Raw genomic sequence first — 24,464 nt, 5'->3', positions numbered from 1 at the left:
GGGCATTATGAATCAGAGCACATCTCAAACTCCAGAAGACTTACCCCAACTTTAGAAAAGTCCATGTAGCCTGTGGGAACATGCTGATGGAATGTATTGGAAGGCGTTACGATTCCAGAATTATCTCGCTCTATTGCTTGATGCTGCGAAAAAACTCCAGGGTCAGACATTGGTCTATGGATCATGTGATTTCCCATGCCTGTGTGACACCAGTCAGATACTTTATCTATTAAACAAACAGATCCAGCAGTCAAATATGTATATTAACATATGTCATAATTCTAAGGTGAAATTGAGGACTACAACCATTTCCCTAAAAAGGTTTTTCTTAGAAAACATTTATGGCTGATAATATTTCCTAACGTAAGAACAGAAAACACTGCCCAATTGTTTTTAATTACAATATACTTATAGTCTTATTTTAGCCCCCTAAGCCATAAAGCACAAAAAAGTGAGATCCTTTTAAGTATAAACTCCCTTGTTTTATTCAAGTGTTACAGCTACTGCAGCTCCCATCCTCAATCCTACCGTCTCCTGTTCTCCTCCACTAATGCAAATTTCACCTGTGTTCCCTAGAAGAGCTCGTCTTGAACACCACTGCCACATCTGCACCATCCTTCTGCATGTTCTATGGTCATAATGGGAATAAGGGTAATACTGCCCTCCCTAAATGTAGCTGTTTTACTCTAGCTCTTACTAGAAAAGACTCCAATTACAATTTCTATTACAGATTCTCTTACAGATTATTATGATCACCTAGTCATCCATCAATGGGTGAGCTGAGAGGGCCAAATTATTGCTCTAATATCCTGACTGTAATTCAGGATCCAAAATAGAAAAAAAAAATATATATATACATAAACACACACATATCTTTGCCCTGAATTAACATACTGGTAAATAAAATTTTAGATCCAGCACAAAAAAATGTAAAGCCTAATATCACTAGGAGTCAAGCCCTGCACAGCACCAAGGTACAGCCCTACCCTCCAGTCTCTAGAGAAGCTTCCTCCCCCAACATTGAGAGCAGTACTGTATGCATCGATGCTTGAACTGACACCTGTCAAGGCGCCAGCATCCAAGATTTCTAAGACATAGACATGGTTAGAGCACCGGTCTTGTAATCCAGAGGTGGACGGTTCAAATCCCACTGGTACTACTGAAAAAGCCCTTGACCCTGATGAGCATTTCAATTTTTTTTCCACTTTTTTTTGAAGCCGGCCATCTGTAAACCCGGCGATCTCAACATTTGACCTAAATGTTGAGATTTAGCCGGCCCCAACTGTATTATCAAAAGAAGAGATGGTCGGCGCCGTTCGATTATGCCCCTCCACGTGCTGTCATCTACTATGTTACTATCTAATGTTCTCCTGCAAATACTATCACTGGGCAAGAAGGTATCAAAATTTTATAAAATATTTCAAAAACATTATGGTGACAATAATGCTTCTTTGGTTAAAGTTCTGTGGTCTCTTATTGATAATTACTAAAATTAATGTTAATAATTGGGATTCTAATGATTCCACGTCTGGGCAACATTCTGGGGAAGGGGGAGCCTATTCCGAAAGGATGCACTCCACCTTAACCAGGGCGGGACCAGGCTGCTGGCATCAGCATTTAAAAAGGAGATAGAGCAGCTTTTAAACTAGAAACGGGGGGAAGGCCAACAGTCGCTCAAAAGCGTATGGTTTGGGATAAGGTATCTTTCAAAGATATCACCAAAACAGGAAAGATAGGGTATACTGATAGTGAGGTTGCAAAAGAGACCATAGTAGATCAGGTGTCCTTAAATAAAAATAAAAATCAGACAAAAGATTGCAAATTAATACTGTCAACATACATAACACAGTAGATGACACTAAGCATGATGTAAATAGGAACAACAAACATACTTTGAAATGTCTATATGCGAATGCCAGGATGGGAGAGTTAGAATATATTGCACTAAATGAAAAATTAGATATAATAGGCATCTCTGAGACCTGGTGGAAGGAGAATAAACAGTGGGACACTGTCATACCGGGGTACAAATTATATCGTAGTGATAGGGTGGATCGAATTGGTGGAGGGGTAGCATTGTATATTAACAAGAACCTTGAACCAAATAGATCCAAAGTTCTGCAGGAAACAAAACACTTCTTGGAATCACTGTGGATTGAAATTCCATATGTAAAGGGGAAAAGGATAGTGATAGGAGTGTACTACCATCTGCCTGGCCAGGATGAACAGACGGATGCAGAAATCTTAAAGGAAATTAGGGACGCAAACAAACTGGGCAACACAATAATAAGGGGTGATTTCAATTACACCGATATTGACTGGGTAAATGTAACATTGGGGCACGCTAGGGAGGTAAAATTCCTTGATGAAATCAAGGACTGCTTTATGGAGTAGCTGTTACAGGAGCCGACGGGAGAAGGAAAAATTCTAGACCTAGTCCTTAGTGGAGCGCATGATCTGGTGCGGGAGGTAATGGTGCTGGGGCCGCTTCGTAACAGTGATCATAATATGATCAGATTTGATATTAGCTTTGAAGTAAGTATACATAGGAAATCAAATACACTAGCATTTAACTTTAAAAAAGGAGACTATGATAAAATGAGAAGAACAGTGAAAAAAAAAACTTAGAGGAGCGACTGCGAGGGTCAAAAATGTACATCAGGCATGGATGCTGTTCAAAAACACCATCCTGGAAACCCAGGCCAAATATATTCCGCGTATTTAAAAAGGAGGACGGAAGACCAAAAGACAGCCTGCATGGTTAAAAAGTGAGGTGAAGGAAGCTATTAGATCTAAAAGAAAATCCTTCAGAAAATGGAAGAAGGAACCGACTGAAAATAATAAGAAACAGCATAAGGAATGTCAGGTCAAATGCAAAGCGCTGATAAGGAAGGCTAAGAGGGACTTCGAAAAAAAGATTGCGTTGGAGGCAAAAACATATAGTAAAATTTTTTTTTAGGTATATTAAAAGCAGGAAGCCGGCAAAAGAATTGGTTGGACCGCTAGATGACCGAGAAGTAAAAGGGGCGATCAGGGAAGACAAAGCCATAGCGGAGAGATTAAATGAATTCTTTGCTTCGGTCTTCACCGAGGAAGATTTGGGTGGGATACCAGTGCCAGAAGTGGTATTCAAAGCTGACGAGTTGGAGAAACGTAATGAATTCTCTGTAAACCTGGAGGATGTAATGGGGCAGTTCTACAAACTGAAGAGTAGCAAATCTCCTGGACCGGATGGTATTCATCCCAGAGTACTGATAGAACTGAAAAATGAGCTGCAGAGCTATTGTTAGTAATATGTAATTTATCCTTAAAATCGAGCGTGGTACTGGAAGATTGGAGGGTGGACAATGTAATGCCGATTTTTAAAATAGGTTCCAGAGGAGATCTGGGAAACTATAGACCGGTGAGTCTGACGTCGGTGCCGGGCAAAATGGTAGAGACTATTATTATTAAGAACAAAATTACAGAGCATATTCAAAAGCATGGATTAATGAGACAAAGTCAACATGGATTTAGTGAAGGGAAATCTTGCCTTACCAATCTACTACATTTCTTTGAAGGGGTGAACAAACATGTGGATAAAGGGGAGATGGTTGATATTGTGTATCTGGATTTTCAGAAGGCGTTTGACAAAGTACCTCATGAAGGACTCCAGAGGAAATTGGCGAGTCATGGGACAGGAGGTAGTGTTCTATTGTGGATTAAAAACTGGTTAAAAGATAGAAAACGGAGAGTAGGGTTAAATGGTCAGTATTCTCAATGGAGAAGAGTAGTTAGTGGGGTTCCCCAGGGGTCTGTGCTTTTTAACATATTTATAAATGACCTAGAGATGGGAGTAACTAGTGAGGTAATTAAATTTGCTGATGACACAAAGTTATTCAAAGTCGTTAAATCGAGGGAGGATTGTGAAAAAGTAAAAGAGGACCTTACGAGGCTGGGAGACAGGGTGTCTAAATGGCAGATGACGTTTAATGTGAGCAAGTGCAAAGTGATGCATGTGGGAAAGAGGAACCCGAATTATAGCTATGTCATGCAAGGTTCCACGTTAGGAGTCATGGACCAAGAAAGGGTTCTAGGTGTCGTCGTTGATAATACGTTGAAACCTTCTGCTCAGTGTGCTGCTGCGGCTAAGAAAGCAAATAGAATGTTAGGTATTATTAGGAAAGGAATGGAAAACAAAAATGAGGATGTTATAATGCCCTTGTATCGCTCCATGGTGCGACCGCATCTCGAATATTGTGTTCAATTCTGGACGCCTCATCTCAAAAAAGGTGCAGAGAAGGGCGACGAAAATGATAAAGGGGGTGGGACGACTTCCCTATGAGGAAAGGCTAAAGCGGCTAGTGCTCTTCAGCTTGGAGAAAAGATGGCTGAGGGGAGATATGATAGAGATCTATAAAACAATGACTGGAGTTGAATGGGTAGATGTGAAGCATCTGTTTACGCTTTCCAAAAATACTAGGACTAGGGGGCATGCAATGAAGCTACAATGTAGTAAATTTAAAAAGAATCAGAGAAAATATTTCTTCACACAACGTGTAATTAAAACTCTGGAATTCATTGCCAGAGAATGTGGTAACGGCGGTTAGCTTAGCAGAGTTTAAAAAAAGGTTTGGACGGCTTCCTAAAGAAAAAGTCCATAGACCATTATTAAATGGACTTGGGGGAAATCCACTATTTCTGGGATAAGCAGTATAAAATGTTTTGCACTTTTTTGGGATCTTGCTAGGTATTTGTGACCTGGATTGGCCACTGTTGGAAACAGGATGCTGGGCTTGATGGACCTTTGGTCTTTGCCAGTATGGCAATACTTATGTACTTTATCACATATAAAATGGGAGAACTTTTGGTCTCTAATAGACCTTTGCAATTAGCGGGAATTTTGCAGACCTTGTTTTTCTTATTGACAGAGAATGAAGAGGATCAGTATTTTTCCTTGAAGTTTCACAATATGCTGGAGTCCTCCCTTATTAGATATCTGGAAGTCACAAATACGTTTCACAAATCAGACAGACTGTTTGTGCTTTTTGGTAAACAGAGGCTTGGCCTCATAGCATCCAAGCCCACAATTGCTAGATGACTGAAGGAGACTATCATGCCAGCTTATTTGCTTGCAGGTTCATTCTATGAGACATACAGCAACATCCTGGGCAGACAGAACCTGACTGTCTCCAGCGGATATTTGCAAGGTAGCGATGTGGTTGCTGCATACCTTTGCCAAGCACTACAGAGTGGACACTGCGGCACACTCAGAAGCCAGTTTTGGTCCTCAGTGAGGTGGCACCAGGATCTCACCCACTCTAGGGACTGCTTCTTGAACATCCCAGAAGTTCTGGAATAGTGGGAACTTACATAATGGAAGGAGAAATTAGATCTTATATGATAATTTTCTTTCCATTAATCTTCCCACTGTTCTGGAGGCCTGCCCGAGGTTTCTGAGATGTTTAGTCAATGCGAAGTAATGGGTCAAATAATGACCCTCACCTTGCATGGTGATTCCTCCATATCTATTGTTCTCTACAAGTTGTCCAGAGATGAGAGAGATCCACACATTTGCTCTTCTGGTTAGTGTTAGGTTAGCAAGTTGTTTAAGGTTGTTGTGTTTTTTTTTCCTGAGTTTTTCCTTACTGCTTGTCTACGCAAATACTGAGTAGGTGGACTGGATGCCAAAAAAAGAGATATGTCTCAACTCAGTTTTCAGTTCTCTATCTCCACTTGCTGGTTGATAGACACAACCATACCGCAGGTTCTGGAGTAGTGGGAAGGATTAATGGGAAGAAAATGATCAGGTAAGACCTAACTTCTCCTTTTTTTGCAGGATTATTGCACAAGTCAGAACATGTGGGTTATCCAATCTGTTTAAGTGACTCCACTGCAAATTTCTATAATCATATTGGACTGCACCATAGTGGAAAGTTGGGTTGGGAGGGGGTTTTACACTAAAAATTAGTAGTAAAAAGATTCTCACCATATTTAGTAATTTTTGTTTTATTGGTCATTTGCACAAATAAATGAGAACTGTAAATAGGGGGTCACCTGACAAGCTAACATGGCTATAATCAGTGAATTCATCTGCTCAACTGTGAATGTAAAAGGAGTTAATGGATCAAACTGAGAATCTACTGAACAAAGACCTATCATACATTTCATTCAGGACACTTTAACAGAAGTTAGGAATTCCTGGGAGCTAAATGATGTGCTCTCAAAGCATACAAAGGTGAAAGAGCAATAGTGAGTCAATTATCAGATTACTATTCACCAAAGGAGGATGTCTAGAAGCTGTACAACGGGACATGGGATAATAGCAAAGCATTTGCTAGTGAAAAGTTACTGCCTTTACTGTATCAATAAAACGGGAAGAACGAATGAGAAATAGGAGGACATATTTTTTCATTAGCTCTGGAACTGAACTCGTTGCCAGAGGATATGGTAACAGCGGTTAGCGTATCTGGGTTTAAAAAAAGGTTTGGACAAGTTAATGGAGGAAAAATCCACAGTCCATTATTGAGACGGACATGGGGGAAGCCACTGCTTGTCCTGGGATTGGTAGCATGGAATGGTGCTACTAATTAGGTTTCTATCAGGTACTTATGACCTGGATTGGTACTGCTGGAAGGAGGATACTGGGCTAGATGGACCATTGATCTGACCCAGTGTGGCTATTCTTATATTCTTAATAAGCTGTAGAGATCAAAGGAAATAAACAGGAGGCATGATTTCAGTTGCTACAGGGAATTAATTTTGAGCAAGTAAGCGAGATTAAATGATATAAGAAGAAAGTGAAAAAAATCATTTATGCATATGCCCTCTCATTCCATAACAGGTTGCTTAAATTTACAAGCTGATTGTGTGCAAATATTTATAGAATGTTGCCATCCACGTGGGTAAATGTACACTTACCTGCATAAATTACATCATGCCAAAACAGTGGTTGTCTAATTATGAGCTCAACTGCAAACAGTGCACAACTTTTTCTGGGTTAAAATATACACAAGTATTTTTTCAAAAGTAAGGGTGTATTTTTTTTATTTTTTTTTGGGGGGGGGGGGATCATTTGGGTGGAGCATGGGTAGTCCAGAGGTGGGGCTGAAATGTACGTGCTGGCATTTAATTGCACGCTTAAATGTCACTATTTAGATGCAAATATTTAAAGAAGACAAACCTGTTGTAAATGTTCATATCTACATTTGTGTGTGATAATGTGGGCTTATGCTAGTATACTCTAAGGATACATATATACATAGGTTTCTTTATAAAATAAGCTCATTACCTGCTGTGATACAGCACCTAAATGGTGGTGCCGTTATAGAATTACCTTCATGGTGTTTTACAATACTGGAAAGAGACACCCATGCTTATTACATTAACAGGGTTCTGTACAAATAATAGACCTCACTACAATTAGTATTTTGACAGATGACGTACCTTGACTGCCACCCATGCCTTCGAAAGACCAGATACCGCTGTGACCCACTGGAGTAGCAAGATTGCTCCCAATGACTGAGGGGGCAGATGTTCCAGTTTGCCTGATGCGGGCAGAGCGCTCCGTCCCAATTGGTACTGGAACTTTTCTGTCCTGGGAAAGAGAGCTTGGTTTTTCTGTCCCTAAGGGAACAGTGGAAGGGGCTGGAGAGGGTGCTCTGACTCCAGAAGATGCAGACTGGGCGGGAGAATCTGCAGAAAATAAAGCCAACAAAGATGAAGAGAGCACACCCAGATGGAAATACTATATTTCATTAACAAAACAAGAAAATACCAGAATTTACTAAGCCTAAATGGAACAGAGTGATACCAAGCTTCATTATTTTTCATGCATTAAAAGTGATTTTCTTGTGATTAAAAGAGCTGTGTTCCTCTTACTGTGGCCAGTGATGGATTTAGGAATTTATTGCCAACAGACATTCTTTGCATGGACCATAAGTACTAGAAAAATGAGAGTTACTTACCTGTAACGGTACTTCTCCGTGGACAGAAAATCTCATAGCCACACAGCTGAAGTGACGTCACTGAGCCATTTAAAAGCTCAGAAAGTTCTAATGCAGCTTTCTGCACATGTCCCTGGGCTTGTGCCCTACTGTATCTACTATATATACTATACATATGCAATTCCCACCTCAGTTCTTCCTTAAGTTGGCAACAACTCTGGGTGGGTCTGTGTGGATATGAGATCTCCAGTTGTGAAGAAGTACTGTTACAGGTAAGTAACTCATTTCTTCCTGGACTTTCAGATGTCATAGCCACACAGCTGAAGACTCCCAAGCTGACACAAGAAACAGTCATAATAATGAATAATGAATACTTATAAATCATGGTGACTGTTTCCTGATATTGAAGGAGGAGGAGGAGAGATGATGCCTAATAAGAAAAAAACAGCAAACAGCCTGGAATATGTTGAGGAAGGAGCATCTAAACAATAGTGCCTTGTGAATGTGTGAACAGATTTCACATCATTGCCCTACAGCTAGCCACTAGAGATGTAAATGAGCTCTAAACCAATACATGGACACACAAGGAATCGGTGAGTCTTTCAGCAATCCTGCCAGGTAAGAACAAAAATGGTTACATTAAGATATCCATTTCTAAAGTGTTCCTATTGTGACTAATAAATGTGAAGTAACCAAGAACAGAAATAGTTGAGAAGGTCTATTATATGACCTAATTCGAGGAAAAAAATTGTCGGTGCTCTAGCACAGTGGAAAAAAGTATACAGTGGAACCCAATCTTCAGTTAAAAGTGAAAACATTGAAAACTAAGAGCAATAGATTGGTTAGTATGAAATGGAAGTACCACTGGTTACACACTGGATGGAGAAACATCATACAGTTACACATTAAATGGCGGATATTAGATCAAGTGAAAGAAGGGTGGGAGGGTGGTAATTATAAAAGTAGACTCAGTTACAAAGAACAATATTGGATATTTTTATTGAGAACAGTTAATCCTACAAGCTTGAATGCAGAGATTGAATGGGCATCTTTACTGTAATAGTGTCTGCACAAGGATCTGTGATTAGTGGATTGAATCAGCTGATGATTTAAAAGGTCCACAAAAACCGCCAATGCCATGTTTATTTAACATTGATGGTCGGCAAGATGAGGAGCATTGGCTAGATGGTAGGGGATTTCTTAGTTGAATATTAAAATAAGTAATTCCTTACTATCTCAGAGCATAATTGTAAATATTAGTAGAAGTATGAAGTTTTTATACAGATATAGAGAGACTCACTGTCTTCTTTATTTTTATAGGGGGTATTGTCCTTGAAACAGCTTTATGCAAAACATGCATGTCGGACTGCTGCCCCTGAGCCGACAAAGCTAAGTTTATTATTACCGTTTAAAGAAGATATTTAATACTCATATTATATCATACGAGCTATAAAGATAAAAGAACAATACATTTCATAAGACCAACGATGACATCCAAGGGTACTCAAAGAACTTAAGCATGAAATTGCTGATCTGCTGTTAGTAATATATAACCTGTTGTTAAAATCATCCATAGTACCTGAAGACTGCAGGGTAGTCAATGTGACGCTGATTTTTAAAAAGGGTTCTAGGGGTGATCTGGGAAATTATAGACCGGTAAGCCTGACGTCGGTGCCGGGCAAAATAGTGGAAACTATTATAAAGAAAAAATTACAGAATAAGTACACAAACATTGTTTAATGAGAGAGAGTCAGCATGGGTTCAGCTGAGGGAAGCCTTGCCTCGCCAATTTGCTTCATTTCTTTGAAGGTGTGAATAAACATGTGGATAAAGGTGAGCCAGTTGATGTAGTGTATCTAGATTTTCAGAAAGCTTTTGATAAAGTTCCTCATGAGAGACGCCTGAGAAAATTGAAGAGTCATTGAATAGGAGGCAAGGTTCTGGTATGGATTAGGAATTGGTTATTGGACAGAAAACAGAGGGTAGGGTACAATGGTCATTTCTCTCAATGAAGGAGGGTAAACAGTGGAGTGCCACAGAGATCTGTACCGGGATCGATACTATTTAACATATTTATAAATGATATGGAAATCGGAATAAGTAAGGTGATCAAATTTGCAGATGATGCAAAACTGTTCAAGGTTGTTAAAACATGTGCAGACTATGAAATATTGCAGGAAGGCCTTACAAAATTGGAAGACTAGGCGTCCCAATGGCAGATGAAATTTAATGTGGACAAATGAAAGGTGATGCACATTGGAAAGGATAACCTGAATCATAGTTACCTGATGCTAGGGTCCACCTGGGGGGTCAGCGCTCAAGAAAAAGATCTGGGTGTCATTGTAGATAATATGCTGAAATCTTCTGCTTAGTGCACAGCGGTGGCTAAAAAAACAAATAGGATGCTAGGAATTATTAGGAAAGGGATGGTAATAAGACTGAAAACACTATAATGTCTTCGTGTCGCTCCATAGTGTGTCTGCATCTTGAGTATTGCATTCAGTTCTGGTTGGCGTATCTCAAAAAAGGTATAGCGGAATTAGAAAAGGTTCAAAGAACAGCGACCAAAATGATAAAGGTGATGGAACTCCTGTCATATGCGGAAAGGCTAAAGAGGTTAGGGCTCTTCAGCTTGGAAAAGAGATGGATGAGAGGAGATATGATTGAGGTCTACAAAATCCTGGGTGGTGTAGAATGAGTAGAAGTAATCGATTTTTTTACTTGCTCCAAAAGTACAAAGACTAGGGGACACTCGAGGAAGTTAAATGAAAATATTTTTAAAACAAATAGGAGGAAATACTTTTTCATTCAATTAATAGTTAAGCTCTGGAACTCTTTGCCAAAGGATGTGGTAACAGCGGTTAGTGTATCTGCGTTTAAAATAAAAAAAAAAAAAGGTTTGGACAAATTCCTGGAGGAAAATTCCATAGTCTGCTATTGAGGCAGACATGGGAAGCAACTGCTTGCCCTGGGATTGGTAAGAATGAAGTGTTGCCATGATTTGGGTTTCTGCCAGGTACTTGTGACCTGGCTTGGCCACTGTTTGGAAAACAGGATACTGGGCTAGATGGACCCATTGGTCTGATCCAGTATGGCTACTCTTTTTTTTTTTTTTTTACTTTGAATTTTTATTGGAAAATCACAAAACAATGATACTATACATCAGGAGAAATATGCAACACTACAATATAACCCGTTAATATCCACCCTCCTGATATTAATATATGACTTCCAAACTGTTAGCTATTCTTCCAGCCCATTTTTATAATTCCCTTTATTCCTCCCTCTTACCCTCCTGTAATCCTGAATACAAACAATGAACCCCCCCTACCCCCTCCACCCCTGTATCCATTAAAATTCACTTAGTAATTGGTCTAAATGTGTCCATTCTTTTACAGTAGGGTCAAATCGCCCTAGTCTGCGGTCAGTTAATTTCTCCAACTCTGCTATCAGTCTTATTGTCACCAACCAACTGTGTATCGTTGGACCATCACATTGTTTCCAGTGAGAGGCAATAAGTGTCTTTGCGGCAACCAGACATATCCGTTTAATGCGACTTTGCCACTTTGATCCTCTGCACTTGCCCCATCCCAGTAGGCACCACTCAGGGTCGCATGGAAATGGAGTGTCCAGTGTGCTAGACATTTGTCCAGCTATAGCTTGCCAAAAGTGCTGTAAAGGTTGGCAAGTCCACCATATATGAAAAAAGGTTCCTCTTTCAAGCCCACATCTCCAATATTGATCATTAGAGCTAGGAAACATAATTTTTATCCGGTCAGGTGTATAATACCACCTCCTTAACACTTTAAAAGCATTTTCTTTTATTAGAACACATATAGATGCTTTTTTTCACCTCCTGGCATACCTTTTTCCATTCCCAGTATGGCTACTCTTATGTTCTTGTGATGAACTGAGTGCTTAATTCTCATGGCACAATATTTGAGGCTTGAGTTGCACTGCTGAGGTCTGCCTAAAAATATATATTTCACCTATGACAGATGAGATTTGGACTCTAGCATTTTAATATCACTTGTGTGACTTTACTACTAGAGTTGGGGGAGAGAAGTTGAAGTTGTCCTGCAGATAAGAGACCATGATGGTAGAGTTGAGATCGAGAACAACTGTGCTAAGATGAACTACGTCCCTACACAAGAGTATCGAGCCTGAGCTCCCATGCCTGTTGACTTAGTATATGGCCAGTTTACTGTCTGTTTGCACAAGAGTTCTTTGATTGACTAACTTGACAAGGAACATACAAAGCGTCAGTAGTATCGCTCTTCTCCGTAACACGTTGATGCTGTGGTGCTGCTTCTCTGCCCAACCAGGTGCCCCAAGTCGTATGGTGATTGTAACAAGCTCTACAACTCTGTATGGAAGCACCTGTTGACAGTATGATGGAGTGGGTAAAAAAGTTGAAAAGTACTCCGACCACAAGGTTGACATAGACCATCCAGCAAGGATCACTTGATATGTAATGGAATTTTGGTTGATACTGGCTGGTTGTACTGTGACAACCCATTCTTGAGATGCCACTGTTAACAGTCTCATGTGAAGCCTTGTCAGAGATACAGACATAGAACATATATTATCAGTAATGAAAAATAACATAAGAATGACTCTGGTTATGGTGACATGAACTGGATGAATATGTTACACCAAGGAAATAATGTTGTGCACTGGTGTGAGTGAATGAGTTTGCTAAAACCAATGGAGTGATAATGTGATCTTCTATAAATTCTAGCACTTATACTGGCTGGAAATGTGATCTGTGGTGTTTATCTGCAATGCTTGGAGGGCACTGTGCAATATCGGGTTGTTGAAATATGGGAAAATTATCCTTCAGATAAAGATAGGCCACTGCTATAACCACGAGTTTGAGAATATTGAGGGTGCTGAAGGCAGACTGACTGAAGTATGCAATACTGATAAAAATAGCTGCGTATGAGAAAACTAAGCAAGTGTTTGGATGATGAATGAATTAGCACAAAGATATGCATCCAAAGCAAAGATTGTGATATAGAAAGGAGAGGATGGTTGTTAGTTTGGCCATTCAAATGCTTGCATACTTGATATATTAGTTAAGATTTTGGAGAGAGTCAGAACTGCACAAAAGCCCCCTGTTTTCTGTGGTATGATGATTATCTGGAGTAAAACTCGGTGTCCTGTTGGATGGGATGCAATTCTTCTAGCTCTCTTGCAACTAGAAGTCTGAAAATTTCCATTTGTAGTAGAAGTTGATGGTCCATTAAGACTCTGCAAGAATATGGCATCTGTGATGGTGATGACTGCCCTCTAAACTTTGTAGAAATATTAAAGACACTCTCCTACTGGAAGATGTAGATGATGAACTATGTTAACAGCTATTGTTTGGCTTCACCTGCCGAGTCACTGTCTGTTTCTTGGGTGTTGCTTTTTGCCAGATTTGTGTTCATATGGCTGTCTCTGGAGTATAATAAGATCTTTAGGAGTAAGAATTATGCATTCCCAAATATTTTACCTCTAGAAGAATAGTATGGGAATAGTTTATAGACATTAATTCCTTCTAGAATATCCAAAGGAGTACATTCCTCCTTCATAGCCTCTATGAGGTGCCACCAGCTCATACACATGGGCCTTGTAAACTGAAAATGTCATCCAGGAGAGTCATCTGATTGAAATTGGAATTGCAGTTCCACGAATTATTGTATCGTAACTGTCATTTGCTATTTGAACAATCTTCAAAGTTGATTATAATCAACTGAAAAGATAATCTGCAATTGTCTGGTAATCCTTCTACCAAATGATTCAGATCATCCATAATGGTAAAAAATATATTGGACATAATAATAATTACGAACCACTATATGAGTAGGTAAGCTAGAAGTCTGATATATTCTTTTGTTACTGAGACCTAAAAGGTCTTGAACATGATATTAAAATCTAAACAGCTTAGGCAGTTTGGCCGAGAAAACTGTCGACCATATTTACTTATGCTACTCTTGAAGAATAGCATCAATTGGAAGTGATATAGACTCTGTATAAAGTTTCAAGTACACACTGATCGCTGCTGATCAGTCATGTGTGACTGAGAGGTCATTGGAATAGAAAGGACCACAGCCATCTTTGCTATAAATTTAGGGTATGAAGAATCATCTTAATGACTTAGGTGTTTCTTTGTGAGCAGGCAAGTCATCATTAGGAGATGACTAGAAGATATAGGGGCTCATTTTCAAAGCACTTAGACTTACAAAGTTCCATAGGTTACTATGAGGCATATTTTCAAAGCACTTAGCCTTCCAAAGTTCCATAGGTTTCTATGGAACTTTGGAAGGCTAAGTGCTTTGAAAATATGCCTAAATGTAACATTGTAAGTTTAAGTGCTTTCAAAATATGCTTAGAAGTCTGGTAGTGAAAGGTGATCTTTCAGGTGTCACAGCAGTCTGAGATGTAAATTCAGGTTCCTGAAAAACTGAAGTTGATATTGTCCATGACCTCTTTCTGCATAGGCTCATAATGGCTGTCTTGACTATGGCTGGGACTGCTTCAGGACTGAAAAGGATGCAACCTGCTCCTGAAGATCCTGCTGAGAGGTAGAAGGATCATTCACCGAGCATGAGAAGTGGTAGAATGCTGCTGCTGCTGCTACTGTTATTGAATGAATGCAGTGATAGAGGTGCCTGTGTACAATACCTAAAAATACATTATGAAGAAGAAATCCTATAGGATGCGCAATAGGAGGCTAAGCACAGACGCCGAGAACCATATTGACAAGCATGCCGATGCTGACTCTGAGAAAGCAATCAAGATTTGGACAACTTACAGAAATCAGCAGAGTCACTTGCCTTGTTGGTGCAGTTCTTTGGCGGCTGCATCGTGGACTTCGACATCAAGGTCTCCCGACTTTTGAGTACTGCCTCTCAACACCCATGAACATTCATACTGGAGTGGTGCGTAACGATATCAATAGAAGGCATGGCACCAAACATGCTGTGCCTCTCATTCTGAGTCTGTTCCAAAACTCCCAGCAGTACTGCATGGGAGGAAAAAGTGCCTTGTTCTGGTGTCCTGACGGCACCGAAGCACTCGCTTGGTACAGCTGGTTTGACGGCGACTGCAAAGAGGGGTTTTGGTATCGAGGGGTACTTGCCTTAGTCCTGTAGGGGTATTTCCCTGTGATCTAGCCTATGCTGGTCTTGGCCTAAAGAAGCCTATGACATCTTGGTATAATAAGATGGCTGCTGCAACATCTCTGTGTCAGCAAGATCCAGCTTCAACTTGTGGAAAATCACTGACAGGCTTGCTAAAGCCAAGGACAGTCTGTGTTCTAAACACCCCCTTCTATTACCCTGAGAACGGAGTAGGGAGGCAGACATGGCTCCAGAAGTTACCATTCTCCAAGGTCACAAAACAAAGAACTCTTCTTGCCATGTACTGAACTGGACAAGATCACGATTGGTTCCTACCGTCACCTGACCGAGAGGTACGGGGAAAGCGGGAACAGAAGTAAGTTAGTGAGTCGGAGACCCTTGGAAGAGGGGCAACTGGTAAGAGGACCTGAGAAATCCAGCAAGGCTCGGGGGAAGCCAGAGACTTTGTATGATACCAACATCGTGACCTGCATCCTGGTGCAAATACCTGTGGCAGAGATATTGGCTCTGATAACCAAAGGAGTGACGGGAACCTACTTCGTTGCTAATAAAGACCTGCACTACATAAGACACAGACAGCTAAAATAGCGTCTGGGGAGATTCTGCTCCGGTCTTATCTGAAGCCGTCATCACGACAGCGTGGTAAGATCACAGTGATATATTTCCTGGTCTGGGGTTAGGCAGTGGTTTTATCTAAGTACGACTGGTTTATGTCAGCTCTTGGTCAGGGAAAGCCGCTAATGTGTATTTTGCATAAGATGTGATAAGTTTCATAAGGATTATTAGGTTATCATTTGTACTGTTCTAATTATTACTGTACTTAGTCTCAGGATAATCAGAGTGTAGTTTAGACAATATATTTTCGGTAGTGCTCATATCAGTAAGGGATATTTTTATTGCATAAGCTAGCGCAGAGTATTTCTATTTTCTTATCCATAATAAAGCTAATATATATATCTATCAGCTGTGTCTTTCTTTTTCACTCTACACACCAAAACACCTGGAGAGGTGCCAGAAGCAAGATTCCTGTATCTCACCCTAGACAGAGCTAGTGAGTCTGTTAGGCAGACTTATGCATCAGGGAATCTTGGTATAAGTAATCTGTGGGTACCTGTTGCCCTAGGTATTATTTATCTCACCCTACAGTCCACTGTCCTTTCAGCACCGAAACACTTGGCATTGAGGGATCCCGACACCAACCACTTCCTCCTGACATCTGTGCACATCCTTGCCGGAGTTGTGCGTGTCGACATCACCATCAGCATGGCCCCAAACATACTCTAGATGCCACTGTGAGCTTAGCACTGAGGTCTCTCGACAGACACAGATAACTGGCTGCTGATGTCTTTGCACGTCCATATCGGAGTCATGCGTATCGACATCTACAGGTGGCATGTCACTGGACGTGCTTAGGATGCCACTCCTGATCCGCCAGTAGGATTGCATGGGATCGAAGGAAGGTCATTTGTGCCTGAAATGTCCACTATAGCAGTAGGTGGAGAACAGTGAGGCTCATTAGTGAAACTGGCAGCAACAGAGCACGCTTTTTTCTTTTTTTTTTTTCAGCAAAGCAGCCAGCTTATCGAAAAATTATTGAAATTGAAGGCATTCTTTAATTTTAAAGTCCATATCTCAATCATCATGTACAGGTTTAACACCTTTCGAAACCGTATAAACCCAACATAAGGAATAAAATTAAAATCAATAGTATCAAGATGAAAAGTAAATAAACTAAGAAGTTTTCTTGAAGGGACTGAAAGGTAATATGGGTCTTGTCGCAGCCGCAGACTTAATAAAACTGAGGCGGGGATCGCATATGTACAGTATATATAGTAGAAACAGTAGGGCACAAGCCTAGGGGACATGCACAAAAAGCTCAATTAGAGCTTTCTGAGTTTTAAAAGGCTAGGTCAGCAACATCACTTCAGTGTGTGGCTATGATATCTGAAAATATGGGAAGAATACATCCTCCGGGTCTTCACCTTCCCCTCGTCTCCACGCCTCTGCTTAATCCGTAGCAGCAAAGAAAATAAGGAAAGAAGTTGGTGTGGGTCATGTGAGCAGATACAGTCATAGATCCTGTGGTTCCAGTGAGTCCACTGCAAGGTGTTCATGTAACTAAAGGAAATCTTCTGGGAGTATGCTGAACCTTAAGCATACACCTGCTCCTTGGCCCCACATCAAATTTCCTTTCACTGCTGCCAAGGGCCAGGCTGCATGAGAAAAGGGGAATGGAGTCTTCACAGCACCATCTGGACCCCCAGGGACATACTTCTGAATTGGCACAAAATATGAGCTGTCACTCAGAGACTGCTGTTAATTAGAAAGATGGAAGAGAAGGAAAGGAATGTATTTCAACTTTCCACTCCTGCAAATCCACACATTCTCAGTATACACACAAAACTATCCCTCTTCGTCCTGAACCTGACCTCAACACTTTCCTATTCCATCATCCCATTACTCTTCCCCTTTTTTCAGCCTATAAGTCATTCACAGTTACCTGGCTTGTAGTCTGGTGCGTCTCTCCTTTCTGCCCCAACTCAACCTTAAGCTGAGTACAAAACACTAGATCAGACAACTGCAGGTGGAGCTATGTCTGCTCCAGCCCTTCCCTATATGCTGGCTGTTGAAGGGTAAAGGTGGTGGAACTGGAGGAACACACAGCACGAAATAATTGCTTTGAACCCTTTTCAGCTCCTCCTTCTCTCTCTTCATATGCTTCCTGTACAATTAGGCAGATGCTGAGAAGCAAATGTGGGCGCAAGGTAAAATTATGTATCATACCTGATAATTTTCTTTCCATTAATCATAGCTGATCAATCCATAGACTGGTGGGTTGTGTCCATCTACCAGCAGGTGGAGATAGAGAGCAATCCTTTTGCCTCCCTATATGTGGTCATGTGCTGCCGGAAACTCCTCAGTATGTCGATATCAAAGCTCCATCCACAGGACTCAGCACTTAGAGAATTACACCCACAAAGGGACACTCTGCCCAGCTCACCACCGCCGAAACGGGGGAGGGGAATTAACCCAGCTCATCCCCACACAAGTGGGGGAGGGGAATCCGTCCAGCTCATCCCCGCGGAGCGGGGGAGGGACACCACACCCGCCGATGCGGGGGGATCTGGCTTATCCTGCAACCGCAACCGCGGGAGGAGCTGACTGACCCTAACACTGCCGAAGCGGGAGGGGTACAAAGCTGCCCTACAGCCGCACGAAGCAGGAGGGAGCGCCGGCAGAATTTAGGTCTCAATCCAGCCCCGTAAAACGGAGGGGAGAGGAATGCAGCAGCTCACTGTAACACAAAATCGTCTCAACTCCTGAAGAATCCAATTGAAAAAACTTGAACACGAAGTCCTCTTGAACAGGAACTGAAGACTAAACTTGAACCTGAAATGCAACCAGAATATAAACAATACAGATATCTGGGAGGGGCTATGGATTGATCAGCTATGATTAATGGAAAGAAAATTATCAGGTATGATATATAATTTTACCTTCCATATCATCATGCTGATCAATCCATAGACTGGTGGGATGTACCGAAGCAGTACTCACCCAGGGCGGGACACAGAAATCCCTGACCGCAACACTGAAGCTCCAAACCGGGCCTCCGCCCGAGCAGCCACAGTCAAGCGGTAATGTCTGGAGAAGGTATGAGCCGATGCCCAAGTTGCCGCCCTACAAATCTCTTCCAAGGAGACGGACCCGGCCTCTGCCATCGAGGCCGCCTGTGCTCTAGTGGAGTGAGCCTTCAGCTGGATAGGCGGCACCTTCCCTGCGGCCACATAAGCCGCTGCAATGGGTTCCTTGACCCATCGTGCCACTGTAGGCTTGGCAGCCTGCAGACCCTTACGAGGACCTGCGAACAGCACAAACAGATGATCCGACTTCCGGAATCATTGGTCACTTCCAAGTATCTGATGATGCCCCGTCTCACATCTAGATATTTGAGAGCAGAGTACTCCTCTGGGTAGTCCTCCCTACGAAAGGAGGGTAGACAGAGCTGCTGATTCACATGGAAGCGAGGATCAATCTTGGGCAGGAAGGAAGGCACTGTGCGAATAGACACTCCTGCCTCAGAGAACTGCAGAAAGGGCTCTCGACATGATAGCGCCTGGAGCTCGGAAACTCTTCTGGCTGAAGTGATAGCCACCAAAAGACTGCTTTCAACGTCAATGCTTTCAGAGATGCCCTACACAAGGGTTCACAAGGCGGCTTCTGCAAGGCTCTTAGCACCAGATTGAGATTCCACGCAGGTACCACTGCGTGCAGAGGAGGGTGCAGGTGAATAACTCTCTTGAGAAAGCGCACCACATCTGGCTGCAATGCCAGGGAAACACCCTTCAGGTGACCCCTGAAGCAAGCAAGAGCCGCTACCTGGACCTTAAGGGAACTGAGCGACAGGCCTTTTTCCAGACCTTCTTGTGGGAACGCCAACACTGATGAAATTGGAGCAGTGAAGGGAGAAAGTGAGCCTGTCTCACACCACGATGCAAAGGTACGCCAAACCCTGGCGTAATCAGCAGAAGTAGAGCGTTTCCTCGCTCTCAGCATAGTGGTGATGACCTTGTCTGAGAAGCTCTGCTTGCTCCGACGCTGTCGCTCAATAGCCAGGCCGTAAGACCAAAGGGGGAGGGATCCTCCATCACCACGGGACACTGATGCAACAGGCCCCGCTCCGCTGGCATCTGCAGAGGTCCATCCACTGAGAGCCTGATCAAGTCCGCATACCAGGGACGTCTGGGCCAATCAGGACTCACCAGGATTATCCGGCCCGGATGCTTTGCCACCCGGCCTAGCACCCTGCCCAACATGGGCCAAGGCGGGAACACAAAGAGGAGCTCCTGTGTCGGCCACTGTGCGAGAAGAGCATCTACTCCCAGAGATCGAGGGTCCCGTCCTCTGCTGAAAAAGCGCGGCACTTGGCAATTGGCTGAAGACGCCATCAGATCTAGGCTCAGCTGGCCCCAGCGCTTCGTGATGTCCAAGAACGCCTGAGCAATATTCATGACTCCCTCAATGTGGGCCGCCGACAGCTGTTCCAGGTTTGCTTCCGCCCACAGGCATAGCTTCATGGCCTCCTTGGCTAGAGGGGCGCTCCTGGTACCTCCCTGGTGATTGACATAGGCCACAGCCGTGGCATTGTCCGACAGAACCCTTACTGGCTTCAGCGCCAGGCCCGGGAGAAACTCCAAAGGTGCCAACCGAATGGCTCTGAGTTCCGGGAGGTTGATAGACCATTCTGCCTCTGCAGGGGACCAGAGCCCCTGCGCTGTCCTTCCCAAGCAGTGGGCTCCCCAGCCCCACAAAGAGGCGTCCGCCGTGACGAAAAACCCACTCCGGGGTCACAAGAGGCATTCCTGCGGACGGCTTGTCTGGCCTCAGCCACCAGCTCAGTGCCTTGCGCACCGCTGGATCCAAGGGAAGGCGCACAGCATAATCCTCCGAAGCTGGAGTCCATCGCTGCAACAGAGAGAGCTTTATAGTTCTCATATGGGCCCTGACCCAGGGCACTACTTCCATCGTGGCCGTCATAGAGCCCAACAGCTGCCCATAGTCCCGAGCCCGAAGAGAAGAGGCTGCTAGGAACTTGTCCACCTGAGCCTGAAGCTTGACAATCCGATTGTCTGGCAGGAACACTCTGCCCACTTGGGGGTCGAATCGAACTCCCAGATACTCCAGGGACTGAGTCGGGCGCAGCTGGCTTTTCTCCCAGTTGATGATCCACCTCGGGGAGCTCAAAAGAGCAATCACCTGGTCTGAAGCTCTGCCGCACTCTGCATAAGAGGGGGCTCGGATCAACCAGTCGTCCAGATAAGGATGGACTTGTACTCCTTTCTTGCGTAGGAAGGCCGCGATGACCACCATAACTTGGAGAAGGTCCGCGAAGCAGTAGCCAACCTGAAAGGGAGGGCTCTGAACTGGGAGTGTCCTCAGAACTGCAAAACGCGGAAAGCGTTGATGAGGAGGGCCAGATGGGAATATGCAAGTAAGCTTCCTTGATGTCCAAGGATGCCAGGAACTCCCCTGCCTGCACTGCCGCTATAACAGAGCGGAGAGTCTCCATCCGGAAGTGCCGAACTTCCAAGGCCCGATTGACCCCTTTGAGGTCGAGGATAGGCCGGACAAAACCTCCTTTCTTAGGTACCACAAAGTAAATGGAGTAACGTCCCTTGCCAGGGTGATCTTCTGGCACCGGAACGAACGCACCCAGGCGGATCAGACTGTCCAAAGTCTGCTGCACTGCCACAGCTTGACCGGAGACTTGCAGGGAGAGTGCACAAACCCGATTCTTAAGGGTCGGCAGAACTCTAGCTTGTAGCCGTCTCTGATGACTTCCAGCACTCAAGCGTCTGAAGTTACCCTGGTCCACTCGTCCAGAAACGAGGATAGGCGTCCTCCAATCTGCTCTGGGCCATGGACCAGCGCCCCGTCAATGGGTACGAGACCCTGGGGGAGGACCGGAGGAGGCACCTCCGGGACGGCGGTCTCTGCGAAAGGAATGCTGCTTGGGGGAGAAATTCCTTTTGATGGAAGAGGGGGCAGAGGAGCTCGACTTGCCCGGGCAAAACCGGCGGGCTTCCTGAAACCGTCCTTTGGAGGAACCGGGGCGGGCACCATTGGTCCGAGCCCTGACCTCCGGTAACCTCTTGCCCTTAGACGTGCCGAGATTGGTCACCATCTTGTCCAGCTCGACCCCAAAGAGCAGCTTGCCTTTAAAAGGCAACTTAGCCAGGCAAGACTTAGAGGCGTGGTCAGCAGACCAATGCTTCAGCCAAAGCCACTGCCGTGCAGAGACTGTCTGAGCCATACCTTTAGCCGAGGCTCTCAAGACATCATACAGCCAGCCTGCCAAGTAGGCCAAGCCCGATTCCAGGGCTGGCCAATCAGCCCTCAAGGAAGGATCCGAGGGGGAAGCCCGCTGCGCAAGTGTCAGGCACGCTCTGGCCACATCGGAGCCACAAATTGAGGCCTGTAAACTTAAAGCAGCCGCCTCGAAGGACGACTTGAAAGCCGCCTCCAAACTCCTGTCTTGGGCGTCCTTTAGGGCCGTGCCACCTTCCACCGGCAACGCCATTTTTTAAAGTCACCGCAGTGATTAAAGAATCCACGGTAGGCCCAAGAAAGGCCTCCCATTCACCTTCAGGCAGAGGATAAAGGCGGGACATAGCCCTAGCCACTTTAAGGCTCGCTTCTGGGAAATGCCATTGAGCCGAAATCAAGGTGTGCATTCATGCACGTGGAAGGTTCTAGGCGGGCGCTTAGTCCCCCGCATAATGGCAGAGCCAACAGAGGCTGAGGGAGAGACGTCCTCCAGAGAGGAACTCTTCAAAATGCTCATGGCCTGCACTAACAGGTTGGGCAAATCCTCTGAGCGAAAGATCCGTGCTACAGAGGGTTCATCCGCTCCATCCGAGAGGGAATCCGTCTCCTCCAAGGAATCCCCAAAGGACCGTTGGGAGAACTCAGATACGCTGCCCTCATCTACATCAGAGGAGACCGAGTCCTCTAGGGCCTGGAAGTCCACCCGAGGGCGTTTGCTTCCGGAGGCCTCAGCCCCTTGATCACAGGGGGGAGCCGGGGCAGCGATTATCATAAGAAAAGCCTGATGCAGCAGCAAAAAGAACTCAGGGGAGAAACCCCCTAGACTGTGTACTTCTGCTGCCTGGGCCACGGCCCTAGACGCACCCTCAACCAGCACTCACAAGAGCGGGGGAGAAACATGCTGCGCATCCAAAATGGCGTCCGGCATGAAACTCCGAGAAGGAGCCGCGTGGGAAGAACGGCGCTTAACTTTCGCCGCTTTCTTGCCGTCGCCCGAATCAAGGGCGACCATATCATTAACGTCTCCCAGCTCGAGGGCGGCCCAAGAAGAAGCCGTCTGAGCAGAGTGGCCGGCCAACATGGAGTGGGCGAGAAGCGGGGGATGGACGCTTATGGCGGGAAAAAACGCCGCACCGGAGGAAGAACCGGGACACTGACCGGACTCCAAACTGATGCCCAACAAAGGTGATTCAGGCTTTGAAAACCCCCGCATCCCCGCTAGACGCACACACGCGGTCCGGGGAGCGAATCTTCGCGCCCTCGCCCTCCGACGCCATAAGCCACGTGGAGACCGAACGGGGAACCCCCTGCCCGCTATAAAAAGGTAAAATTACCTGCTTCTCGCTCCGAGCTGTAACGAACTGGTGTCCCAGTGAGCAGCTGCAATAAACGCTGATATAAACGTTGAAATAAACGCCCTTAAAGGACGTCAAAAAATGTTTTTTTTTTTTTTTAAACGGAGCCAGCGGGAGGGGGGAGAAAAGGAGGGACCTGGCACCACCAGGTTTGCACTTGCTCAAGAAGAGCCCTCAACCCCAGGTACTCAACAAAACCTAAAGATTAGGCTTGGAGACCTAGCCAGAGCTGCTGCTGTGTGTGACCACCACCTGCTGAGATAGAGAACATACTGAGGAGTTTCCGGCAGCACATGACCACATATAGGGAGGCAAAAGGATTGCTCTCTATCTCCACCTGCTGGTAGATGGACACAACCCACCAGTCTATGGATTGATCAGCATGATGATATGGAAGAGGGCATTAGCGCTGTGAGATGTTCAGAGCCAGCGAGCATGTGAAACAACAATCTCACTGGCTCTAACTGAATGCAAAAGAGGGTCTCCTACATTCCTCCCTAATGCTCAGCGGGCAGCGCACCAAACAAGGGCGCTGCTCCTGTGGCAAACCCTACTCATTCAGAGCTGGCATTAGGGTTTGACGAGCAGGGGAAGAATGGGAGAGATCGGCCAACACAGACCTGATGGTCCAATGAAGCCCAGATCCCTCATACACATAAGAGACTGGAGGTCCAATGGACCCCCAGACCCCCCCCCAGCACATAACCCCCCATCCACTGAAAATACCCTGGTGGTCCAGCTGGACCCTTCCCTTCCTTCATACCTTAAAGTAGTAGCAGGAGAAGGGACCAGCAATCCCTCCCCTTCTTTCCAGATGCTATCTAAAATTGGTGCCGCCCTGCCTGGTGCATCCTGGGATGAGCTGGGCAGGGCTTAACTGCCATATAAGGATAAACTCCTTTATATGGTTAAGCCCCACCCAGAGAATTCAAGGATGAACCAGACAGGGCGCCGCCATTTTGAGGTAGCGTCCAGAGAGAAGGAAGGGAGTGCTAGTCCCTCCTCCTGCTACTACCTTAGGGTATTAGGGGAGGGGGTTGGGGGGCATGTTGAGGGTCCCGCTGGATCACCAGGGTATTTTTGGTGGGGGTGGAGGAGGGTTTGGGGAGTGGGGGGCATTTTGAGGGTCCTGCTTGACCTCCAGATTATTCTCATTGGATGGTGGGGGAAATTTATGTGCTTGGAAGTGGTGAGGGGTCTGGGGCGTGGTGGAGGGGTCTGGAGTTCCA

General features: G+C 44.6%; 1 protein-coding gene across 3 annotated transcripts in view; it reads right to left on the bottom strand.

Moving 5' to 3' along the window:
- The window catches only part of ANKRD17 (ankyrin repeat domain 17), a 374,674-nt gene that overhangs the window by 5,992 nt on the left and 344,218 nt on the right, over positions 1–24,464 (bottom strand). For all 3 annotated transcript variants that reach the window (XM_030190627.1, XM_030190626.1, XM_030190628.1), the window contains 2 exons: positions 7,426–7,674; positions 45–226 (listed from right to left, as the gene is read on the bottom strand). In XM_030190627.1, the coding sequence (XP_030046487.1) occupies positions 45–226; positions 7,426–7,674 (431 nt within the window). The remainder of the gene's footprint in view (positions 1–44; positions 227–7,425; positions 7,675–24,464) is intronic.

This window comes from Microcaecilia unicolor, chromosome 2, assembly GCF_901765095.1.
Source record: "Microcaecilia unicolor chromosome 2, aMicUni1.1, whole genome shotgun sequence".
Lineage (NCBI taxonomy): Eukaryota > Metazoa > Chordata > Amphibia > Gymnophiona > Siphonopidae > Microcaecilia > Microcaecilia unicolor.
This window is presented reverse-complemented; position numbering and strand designations above follow the sequence as displayed.